Genomic DNA, 12,501 nt, shown 5'->3' on the forward strand with positions numbered 1-12,501 from the left:
CCTGGGAACTTGTGCGTGCCACAGGCATGGCCAGAAAGAAAGAAAGAGAAGAAAAGAGAGGAAAGAAAGAAGAGAGAGCAGTCATTGAAGAAGGAGAGAATGGAGAGAAATGGTGTCACAGAGAACAAAAGAGCAATGAGTTTCAAAAAGACAGTAAGTTAAATGCTACCAAAAAATGACTGAAAATTACCCCCTAGATTTGACAGAGATCACTGGTAACATCAGCAAGAACAGTTTCAGTGAAGATGGAAATATAATCTCAGTGCAAAGAGCTGAAGATTAGAAAATGAAAAAGTAAAAAAATATAGACTATTCTTTCACAATTAAGCATAAATGGAGAAAGGGCACTAAATCCAGAGAATAAGGAGAAAAGACTTATTTACTCTGAATGGAAGCAGGTTACTCCACTCTCTGAGATGAGAGCTCAGAATGTGTGTGAAGGAGCCATGCTTCATCCTCCCATTTTCTGGTCCCATTCAGAAGCTCTTACCTCTTTTCCATCAGGCTTCAACTATTTCTTGCTATTTCCACACTTGTGTTTCTCCTTCACATTTTTTATATGAGAAAATACCTATTAATGACTATAATCTTGGGGAGTTATCATGCAGATGCAATGAATCTGGGTTTTAGATGGGACCTATTTTAGTTTGACAGCTGTTAGTCTCAGCATTTCACACTGAAGGTAGTGGGCAGCACCAGAAAAGCAACATCAAGACAGAGAACGGCAGAGATTCTGTTGTGGCGCAGCGGAAACGAATCCGCCTAGGAACCATGAGGCTGGGGTTCGATCCCTGGCTCCCGCAGTGGGTTGAGGATCGGTGTTGCCATGAGCGATGGTGTAGGTCGGCTGGGATCCCATGTTGCTGTGGCTCTGGTATGGGCCAACGGCTACAGCTCCAATTGGATCCCTAGCCTGGGAACCTCCATGTGCCGTGGGTGTGGCCCTAAAAAGATAAAAAATAAAATAAAAAAATTAAAAAAAAAAAGACAGAGAATGGCAGCAATGGAGGGAGGGTCACTGGAGGGCGAGAGGGAGGGAGGGGAGAAGGAAGAAAAGAAGAAAGTTTGGAAGAAAACAGAAAAGGGAAAACAAGAGGGGGAGGAAGAGGAGGAGGAGAGGGAGGAGAAAAAGAAGAAACAGAAATAGAAGGAGGGGAGTTCCCGGGTGGCTGGTGGCAACAAATCCAATTAGTGTCCATAAGGACTTGGGTTCGATCCCTGGCCTCGCTCAGTGGGTTAAGGATCTGGCGTTGCCCTGAGCTGTGGTGTAGGTTGCAGACATGGCTCAGACCTGGCGTTGCTGTGGCTGTGGTGTAGGCCGGGGCCCCAGCTCTGATTGGACCCCGAGCCTGGGAACCTCCATGTACTGCTGGTGCAGCCCTAAGAAGGAAAATCAAGAACAGAAATGGAGGGAGGAGGGATTGTCTGCATGTTGGGAAGGGTCAGGTGCACACATTCGAATGTGGAGTCGTAGCTGATCCTAGACCAAGGCAGAGAATGCTTGCTACTTTCCAATCTCTTCCCAGGTGAACGCGGAATTTCCAGTTCCGCCATTCTCAAACACCGTGACCACCTTCCACAGGCAAGAAATTCAACACTCTGATTTTTTTTTATTATTATTATTATTTTATTTTTATTTTTGTCTTTTTGCTATTTCTTGGGCCGCTCCCGCGGCATATGGAGGTTCCCAGGCTAAGGGTCGAATCAGAGCTGTAGCCACCGGCCTACGCCAGAGCCACAGCAACGCGGGATCCGAGCCGTGTCTGCAACCTACACCACAGCTCACGGCAACGCGGGATCCTTAACCCACTGAGCAAGGGCAAGGACCGAACCCGCAACCTCATGGTTCCTAGTCGGGTTCTTAACCATTGCGCCACGACGGGAAGTCCGACACTCTGATTTTTATCATTGCTCACAGGAAAGGGAGAATTAGCATCTCATCTCCTTGTTGGTTGAGATCAGTTGGCATGTACACTCCTTACCCTCCTTAACAAACTGATGGTTATCTCAACTGGCACGATCTTTCCATCTTTAATGTACTTTTCAATCAGTTCGCCATACTGTGAATCGGGGTTCTTCCTTTCATCACGAAGAAGTTCTCCGGCAGAAAGGTGTGTGTAGCCATATTTCTGAAAGAAACAACATATAGGGAAAAAAAATCAACATACATTCAACCCAGTAATAGGACTGTTTTTTTTCCCTTCGTGGTTATTTCTATATTCTAATTTTTCTATGATAAACAAGCTTTGTTTGTATATTAAATAAATAATAAAGAAAAACAGAAAGATTTCATACAATCCAGTCTGCTTAAAAAATGCCGTTAATCTCCATAGGGCATGGTAGCTATAATGTTCACAAATCATGCAATCATTCCAAAACGTATTTAACTATTCAAGGCATTAACAGCTCATTATATTCCTTCACAAACACAAAGTTTAAATATCATTAATAACGGTCAAATAAAAGTCTAACAAAAATCTATGTAATTTAAGATAACCCCCCATCTTACCACGGTTGGCTGTATCCACCTTCCATAGAAACCTTTCCTTCCCTTCCTTACACTCAACGCATGTAAGTAGAACTCATCAGCATTTACACAAGCCCATTCATCTGTTTTGTTCCCTTTCTCACTAAACAGTACAAGTCCTACCCTCTCCATGAAACTAGCCTTCCTGGCCACTCTGGAGAGTGGACACATAATCAAATAGTGTCTTCGACCACTGGTGTCCCTGACGGCTCAGTGGGCTAAGGATCGGGTCACTGCTGTGGCACAGGTTTGTGGCCTGGCCTAGGAACTTCTGCGTGGCAAGGGCAGGGCCAAAAAAAAAATCAAAATGAAAAGAATATCTGTCTCTCAATCTAGGCCAGTGTCTTCCTTACCACTCTCAAAAGTCCATTTCCTACCTCTCTAGCTGTGACTAGGGTGGTCTCATCTGTAAAATGAGAAGAGATACCTATTTTATCATTTAGTCGTGATGATTACATGAGATAATGTATATACATTGCCTACCGAAGAGGCTGAAACATAATAGGGAAAGACATCAATTACTTCCTTGCCATCATGAAGATACTTCTGTAATAATAATCTGGAAGCATTTTTTTTTTTCTTTTTAGGGCCGCACAGCAGCATATGGAAGTTTCCAGGCTAGGGGTCAAATAAGGGCTAAAGCCACAGCCACAGACACAGCCACATGGGATCTGAGCCGCATCTGCAGCCTACGCCACAGCTTGCAGCAACGCCAGATTCTTAACCCACTGAGCAAGGCCAGGGATCAAACCCGAATCCTCATGGATACTAATCAGGTTCCTAACCCACTGAACCACAAGAGGAACTCCTTGGAAGCATTTTTGTGTTATACATACACCATTTTTATTATAAGTGTGTGTGCATATTTCCCTTTAAAAGTTTTGATAGGTCAATCAAAGGGCGTAAGTGAGATCACAGGTACGAGCATACTGTGAAGGTCAGTAGTCTTATGATTATGACGATCATTTTTATTAAGGATTTACAAATGATGTATCAGGCCAGGGCACAGAATAATAGCTGGGCTAAGCCACATAAGATGCGATAGTGTTGTCCTGCCATTTCCCTAGGGCTGCAGTGAGAAAACAATACAGATCTAAGAGACAATTCTGAATACTAAAAAGCTTCTTCCTCCACATGAACTTGCATGTTCCTTTTTATTACATCAAAAGAACTATAAAATCTATTTTCAAAATGCTTTTACTCTCAAATATCAGGGTACTGAGATCTATATTCAATCTTCAGTTACAACAACCATCTCATATCAAATTTTTAAGACTCCCTAAGTGGGTTTTTATTTCATCCACAGTAAGAGTACAATAAATATTTGATAACTTAAGTTTTATCTTTAATTTCAACGTTAGAATTGGAGGTAGCCCACACCCTGCCCCCTCCTTCTAAAACAGAATGTTTCAAGTGTACATTTTATGAAAATTAACTCTCTCAATTACTCAGGCTTTACTGATTTCTCTTTTTTGGATTGTAAAAGCCATGCTTTACCCCTTTTCTATCTTCAAAAATTGTTGGCTAAACTTGTTCTTGTTAATTATAGTAAGCTAAAGTAAGGTAGTCTGCAAAGGAAAACACACTCTAAATAGTTTATTTGCTGACTAAAATTGGATATACAGTTTGACGAGAATAAACAAAAACCATAGTATCGTTCATGTCTCTGTTAGGCACACAGCCCCTTCTATTAGAAGTGATCAAAAGTATTTGGCTGTTGTAACAGGCTTTTAAAAACACTCCCATTATGTACAGAAAATGAAAATACAAAAGTATTTAATCACTTTAATTGTTATTTTAAAATTATTTTCACATCACACCATTTTTAAATGTCTACTTTGATCAACAAGTGTAAGCAAACATTTGAAAAATGGGTGTGGAAAAGACTTTATAAAAAATGAGGTGTGACCGACTTTCCCATTTACCATGTACAATTTTCAAAATACATTTTGCAACTACTGTCCACAAAATTTTATAGCAGCCTCATCTCCCACTGCTTACTTTGGCTCCTGCTTGGAAGTCTATGCTTGCCGGATGCTCTCATCTGGTTCAGAGATTACAGCATATGGTAGTATTGAATAAATGCAGAGACAAACAGTACTAAACAATGGCAAATGCTCAGTCGAACACCAACAACACAGACTGCCTTGGCTGTATGAACATACACATTTAGAAGCCCAGCTAGTGATTTAGAAATTAGTATACACTGTTTCCTGACACTGAAGAGCTCGAATCTGTAAGCTTATGTTACATTAAAATGGGTTTTGGCATACTACTTTTTTTAAAAAAGACTAGTTGCAAACTGTAGACACGTATAGCTGCTATACATTTCTAAAATGACAGTCAAAAAGAGAGAAAACAATCTCATCTGCAAAGTCCAAGGAGACAAAGCACTTAAATAAATATAATCGCATCAAATCTATTCATCTGTCTTTTTCTCCTCCACATTTCATTTTTAAAAATCCTGTATTCACCAGTTACCTTTTTTATACTATAAAGGATCTTGCTGAAGCTTTCCACTTACCACAGAGTTCTTACAACAACAACAAAAATACAACTACCACTTACATACTAGTTACTGTGGTATTTAATACTAGCTAGACTTTAAAGAGCATGTTTTCAAAGCATTCTGCTATCATTAAGTAGTCACTGATGCCAACTGTGAGGAAAGCAAGAATAGATATTTCCCAGGCTTCACCAAATGTTTTCACTTTCTCTGAAATTTCCTAGCAATTAAAATCTAGTGGGTCACTAACTACAGTCTTAAGAGCAACATTCAAACCACAGCAGGTTATAAATACTATAAACTATAATAACTACAATTACAAGCTACTCTTCAACTAAAAATAGTTTTCTAGTGACTAACGCATAAATCCAATTCATTTGCAGTAACTGCCTAAATATCTTACTTTCATTTTCGCCATTAAGAAGTTAAAAAACAACTCAATAACGTCTATGAATCACACACTAAGATTTGGAGGGAGAAAAAAATACACCGTGTTCTCAACAAGTACAGAAGAGCACTCCATGTTACTACAACTAGGCGAATGTTCATAATTTTATGGTCTCAAATCTCAAATCATCTTGATCAACTTTTCTCCCTTCTTAGCAATTTTCTTTCCTTTTTTCTAAATTTAAGTAATGTGGTTCTATGTGGATGAAAACAACAAAAACCATCGAAACCAACACAAAAGCCAAAAAAGAGTTCAAGGTACAAATGATGCATAAACGGCAGGAAGAGATCCAGATGCCAGGCACCTCCTCCTGTGAGTATGGTAATTAGAAAGCAGCTTTCGGACTGCTACTGAGCCTTGCGTTACAGCAGAGATGGCAGATATAAATATATTTTTAAAGCAACTGAGTTAAAACTATTGGATATCCGTTAAATAGTCGGCACATTTACAAAGCATCAAAGACAGTTTATTTTGCATTCTCTGTAAGATTAGTGAATATTAAAAAGAAAATTCTAGAGTTTCCTGGTCGCTCAGCAGGTTAAGGATCCAGCATTGTCACTGCTGTGGCTCAGGTTGCTGCTATGGCCTGGGTTCAATGCCTGGCCTGGGAACCTTTATTTATTTATTTATGGCCACACCCATGCATATGAAATTTCCCAGGCCAGTGACTGAATCTGAGCCGAAGCTATAGCAACACCAGATCCTTTAACCCACTGTGCCAGGCTGGGGATTGAACCTGTGCCTCCGTAGCAACCAGAGCCACGCAGTTGGATTCTTTTTTTTTTTGTCTTTTTGCCATTTCTTGGGCCGATCCCATGGCATATGGAGGTTCCCAGGCTAGGGGTCGAATCAGAGCTGTAGCCACCGGCCTACGCCAGAGCCACAGCAACGCGGGATCTGAGCCACATCTGCAACCTACACCACAGCTCACGGCAACGCCAGTTCCTCAACCCACCGAGCAAGGCCAGGGATTGAACCCGCAACCTCATGGTTCCTAGCCGGATTCGTTAACCACTGAGCCACCGGGCAAGGCCAGGGATCGAACCCGCAACCTCATGGTTCCTAGTTGGATTCGTTAACCACTGAGCCACGTCGGGAACTCTTGCAGTTGGATTCTTAACCCACTGTGCCACAGCATGGCCCCAGGAACTTCTGCATACTGTGGACACAGCCAAAAAAAAAATCTAAATTCTACTTATGTACTGTCAACAATGCACCTTCAGTATAACATCTGGAAATGCTATCCAGAGCCATCCAAACTCATCAATTTGGCACTTGTTGCAAAACAATAGTTTTAGAGCTTATAGCATCCCAGCAACACTTCGTATAAGGTTATCATCTATTTCAAAGGCATTCCCAATAGAACTTTTCCAATTACTGAGATGTCTGATAAGCACTTTGCAGTAACAATAACTTCCAGGCCTAGAGAAATTACTTTTCTTTGACTGTAGAACTGTTACACACTGCCCAGAGGCCTAGAACTGGGCAGCTGTTCAGTGTTCCTTGCCGTTTTACCCACAGAGGGTCAGGAAAAGGGTTTCTCTTCTAACCACCACTATACAGAGGTTAGGAAAGAAAGAAAGGTAGGGAAGAAGGGCGGCAGCCAGGGATGAAGGGAGAGGGGAGGGAAGAGAGGGAGATGGACTATTCAGCGAGGGAAAGACTGAGTAGAATATCTGACAAATTGCTACCGGATTTTCAGTCTCGTTTTTAGCCTGCCCTCTCTCTGATCCAAGTGTGTACGTCACATTTGACCACGCCTATTTAATTACAAATTTACATATTAACTATAAACTATGAAAGTTATAAACTAAGCTAAATCTTTTCTTAGGCAAGAAGCTTTAGCAGACAGACTCCAGATTAACCTGAAGCATATTTCTTTCTCTAATTAAAGAGCGCTATTTTGAAAGGTTACATACAACAAAGGAGAAGATGGATATGATCCATTCAACTGCATATAATTACAGTACTATTTCATTTTCCTCAATGTTTTGCACTTCATAAAAGAAAACCTTAACTCAGGCACTACGTGGAACTTATTTTAAATCCATAAACATTCATTGAGTCTCTGCGAAGTGCCAGGTCATGTGCTAAATCAGGCGAGATAAATAAATAAATCAGGTTATATTCACAAAGCATGCAATAGCGACTTGCATCAAGTCACTTGAGCCCTACTATTAACTACGTCAATTCTTCATATCCGCACTAATTTTTCCCAAGGAATTCAGTCTTTACCAGCACTGTATGCTTGACAAGGAAGTTGATTCCTCAGAGGCAGTGGCAAGAAGGTAGAACAATAAATAAAACTTAAGGAAAGGGTGAGTGGGAAGCCATGAAAAAGACCATTTCTTCATTTGCGTAGGTCTCAATATCCCGCTAACATTTTGCAGAAGCCTTCTCAGAATGCTGAGGATTCTGGCAAGTGATTCATGTACCAAATGGCCCCAATAGCAACTGTGAATTGGAATTTTCACATTCCAATTTTATTCCAGTTTGTCATTTCCAGTATTTTTATTTCTTTTAAGTCACCTCAGCCATTCTGAAACAAGCTGCATTCCCTATACTAGGAAGAGATGGAAGATAGTCAAAGGGGAAGATGAGGCTCAGAAACTTCCAGGGATTCCAGGAGCTGACTGGCAATAATTTGATATTTTCCAACATTAATGGATAGGCACAGAGGTCTCGCTAATCTTAACAAACACGCTTCTGGGAGTTCCAGTTGTGACTCAGTGGATTAAGAACCCAACTTGTATGAGGATGCAGGTTCAATCCCTGGCCTCGCTCAGTGAATTAAAGCTCTGGCATTGCTGTGAGCTGCAGTGTAGATCACAGAGGCAGCTCTGATCCTGCATTGCTATGGCTGTGGCTGTGGCTTAGGCCAGCAGCTGCAGCTCCAATTTGACCCCTAGCCTGAGAACTTTCATATGCCACAGGTGCAGCCATTAAAAAAAAGCCAAAAAAAAAAGAAAAAAAAAAAAAAGAAAAGAAAAAGAAAAACACACATCTGATCTTGTTAATTAAGTGATCAATTCTCATAGTCACCACAGAGCCTATAAGCAAAACACGCTCATGATATTGTTGCAGGTGGTCTAAGAGCCTAGAATTCAGTTAACTCAGTTCCTGTGGGAACACTCAGAGGCTATACATCAAAGCACTCAAATGAAGCCCTAGGCTCTATTTCACCTTATGAAAGAGAGGTTTCTTAGACACTATAAGCAGGTCCAACTGTACTTGTCTCCTATTTTTTACAAAAAGGTAAATAATATTAAAATGAGACTATCATTTACCCAGGGAATATCAAAAGTCATTAAGTCAATAAGCAGTATTACTTGAGAGTGCAATTTGTAAAGAACTTCACTACAAAATAATAATAGCTTAGGTTCTCTTTAAAAACTAGAATTTTTTGGATTTGCCCATCAACACTTGAGAAAAATGGGCAAAGGATACCAAACTCTGAATTCAATAATATATGCAAACATAGCATTTGAGCATCTGCAACATTATCAAACAAATGGAGGTCACATTTAGAGGAACAGAGGATTCAGCAAGGATCAGAACATAAGGAACTTACTAAAGCCACATACTTAGAACACTGAACTAGAAGCTGAGATATAACTAAACTAATCCAGTGTGACTCTAGGAAATTTAGTTATTTAACCTTTCTTAGATCTCAGTTTCTTCATTTGTAAAACAGCAATGTCTATACTACCAGAAATAGTATCTATACTATACTACACCATCGGCCACAGCCAAATATCATTAACTGCTAAAACTGGAAGTGTCTCCCGAAGAACATATTCACACACTCCTAGAAATATGGTCTCCGCTACTAGATTCAAGACCCACCACGAGAACACTCAGACAGGTCAGGGAGAAGTTAGACAAACTCACAGAGGTCTTTCCGGGAGCCAAGCCCAAGCTAATTAGTGGCTAAACTGCAAATAACATACCAATAAAGGAGCAAAGTCAAAGAATAATGACAGAACAATACATGAAAATCTAATTCATTATGCAAATAGCCCCAAAAACACAGGCTCCAAAATTTGGCATCACAGATGTATTTGAGTATACTAAAAAATTTAGGAAACCAAGAATTTATTATCATGCTTACTATTTTCTTACAAACAAAAAGATCAATAGCTTTCCAACCAACCATCAATGGCTAATGAGAAAATACACATTTTTAAATGTCCTATTAAAGTCAAGTACACCTCAATTTTTAAAATCCTATTCAAAACAGTAATAAAAACTTAGGAGTTCCTGTCGTGGCACAGTGGTTAACGAATCTGACTAGGATCCATGAGAATGCAGGTTCGATCCCTGGCCTTACTCAGTGAGTTAAGGATCTGGCATTGCTGTGAGCTGTGGTATAGGTCACAGAGGTGGCTCAGATCTGGTGGTGTTGTGGTTGTGGCATAGGCTGGCGGCTAGAGCTCCAATTCGAGTCCTAGCCCGGGGAACTTGCATATGCCACAGGTGTGGCCCTAAAAAGACAAAAGACAAAAACAAAACAAAACAAAACAAAAAACACCACACAAACCCACAGTAATAAAAACTTAAATATAGGGAGAAATCTAAAACTATTACATAAGAATTATATGCAGAAACTAGAAATACTTAGAATCAACACCATGAAAAGAAAGATTCAATACTGTATATATTTAGGTTTTTTAATTAAAAAAAAATTTTTTTTGGAGGGGTCTTTTTTAGGGCTGCACCCACACCATATGGAAGTTCCCAGGCTAGGGGTCAAATTGGAGCTGCAGCTGCTGGTCTATGCCACGGCCACAGCAACAGAGGATCTGAGCCATGTCTGTGACCTACACTGCATCTCATGGAAATACGGGATCCTTAACCCACTGAGTGGGGCCAGGAATTGAAACCATGTCCTTATGGATACTAGTCGGGTTTGTTACCACTGAGCCACCAAGGGAACTCCTCAATACTGAAAATATTTAAATTTTTTGCAAATTAATCTATAAATTGACTGCAACCTCAATCAAAATTTGACTGGGATTATTCATGTTTTAATGAAACTTGATGAGTTGATTTTCAAGTTTATCAGAAAGAGTAAATATGAGAGAATAGCCAAACTTAAAAATAAAATTAAAAACTACAAATGGGAACTTGTCTTAACAAGTGGCATAAAATATTATGAAGCTATAGTAGTTAAAGCAGTGTGATACTGTACAGACAAATGAAACAATGAAACTCAGCAGAATCTAAAAACAGACCCACCATATAAATTATAATTCAATGAGTAAAAGAGTTATCTAAAAAAAAAAAAATCAATGGGGAAAAGATGAGCTATTTAATAAATGATACTAAACAACTGGCTACCCATCTGGGGAAAAATTAGCCTCTTGCATTATATCATAGACAAAACTTAATTCCACATAAACTAAAGATCTAAAGCAACACAATACAAGGAAACAAACAAACAAAAACCAAACAAAAAAACCCTAGGATAGTACTAAGGAAAAATAATCTTGAAATAGAGAAAAGGCATTTCAAAACAAGAACCAAAACAGCTAAGATTTATGTTTGACCACATAAACAATAAAAACTTCTGAACAAAGAAAGATACCATAAATATTATCAAATGACAAGCAACAGCCTGGGAGAAAATATTTTCACTATACAAAGGTGACAGGATAATATACATTGTATACTAAGAGACCCTTTATTTGTTAATAAAGAAAAAAAGCTCAAAACAAAAATGGGCAAAGGATAAGATCAGAGAAAAGGAAAAAAGAACAGATGCTCAACCTTACTGGCAATCATGAAAATGCAAATTAAAGTGATTTCATTTTTCATCCATCAGATTGATTATAATAAAAAGACTCATATCTGGGTATGGCAAGGATGGGGGTTGGTAAAGGCTGGGTGGTGGGGGAAGACCAGCATCCTGATAGTTTGTGGGAATGTAAATTGGTTCAGACTTTCTTTTTTTTAATGGGCTCACCCGCAGCTATGGAAGTTCCTGGGCCAAGGACTGAATCCCGGCACAGCTGCAGCAATGGTGTATCCACTATGCTGGGCCAGGGATCAAACCCATACCTTCGTAGCCACCCAAGCTGCTGCAGTTGGATTCTTAACCCACTGTGCCACAGCAGAAACTCCCTTCAGACTTTTTAGAGGGCTATTTGACAGTCTATCAGAATTGAAGTTTGCATACCCTTTGGCTCAATAATTCCATTTTTAGGAGTTGTGCTACTGAAACAGTTGCACATATGCACAAAGACATGTACGTGAATGCTTACATCAGTATCATTTGTAAACAGGAAATCTAAATGTCCACCGATACATGAATGGCTGAATAGATTATTGTAATATAATGAATGGAGTAGAGCTATCTCTACGTTCTGATATGGAAAGCTATCCAAGATACACTGTTAAGCAAAAATAAATAAATAAATAAATAAATAAATGGCACAAAACAATAGGCAACGTTCGTTCGCATGCATCTGTGCATGAATTATAAAACGCATCCAGAAAGGACCAGAAAGCCACACATTAAAAAGTTGGTGATTACATAAGAAGCATAGGCTAAGGGTTTTTTTGGTTTTTTTACTTTTGCCTTTTCTAGGGCCACTCCTGCAGCATATGGAGGTTCCCAGGCTAGGGGTCTAATCAGAACTGAAGCCACTGGCCTATGCCAGAGCCACAGCAACACCAGATCCGAGTCTTGTCTTCGACCTACACCACAGCTCAGAGCAACACCAGATCCTTAACCCACTGAGCAAGGCCAGGGATCGAACCTGCAACCTCATGGTTCCTAGTCGGATTTGTTAACCACTGCTCCACGACGGGAACTCCTAGGCTAAGGCTGATTAAAGAAAACTTTCACTTTTTCCTTTACGTACTTTCAAATTATTTGAATGTCGATGTACATGTATACATATAAACATTTTAAAGTTTTAATTTAAAGAAAGCATATATACTGTCTGTATATACATCTCTAAAGGGCAAATATCACAAAGTAAGATTGATGATTTAAGTGTTTTACTAATATTAAAT

The 12,501-nt window shown here is 39.6% G+C and overlaps 1 protein-coding gene across 1 annotated transcript in view; it reads right to left on the bottom strand.

The window, feature by feature from the left end:
- CMPK1 (cytidine/uridine monophosphate kinase 1) overlaps positions 1-12,501 on the bottom strand; it is a 35,991-nt gene that overhangs the window by 8,632 nt on the left and 14,858 nt on the right. The window contains exon 2 of the mRNA XM_003128011.6: positions 1,983-2,129. Coding sequence (XP_003128059.3) covers positions 1,983-2,129 — 147 coding nt within the window. The remainder of the gene's footprint in view (positions 1-1,982; positions 2,130-12,501) is intronic.

This window comes from Sus scrofa, chromosome 6 (assembly GCF_000003025.6).
Source record: "Sus scrofa isolate TJ Tabasco breed Duroc chromosome 6, Sscrofa11.1, whole genome shotgun sequence".
NCBI classification, from domain to species: Eukaryota; Metazoa; Chordata; class Mammalia; order Artiodactyla; family Suidae; genus Sus; species Sus scrofa.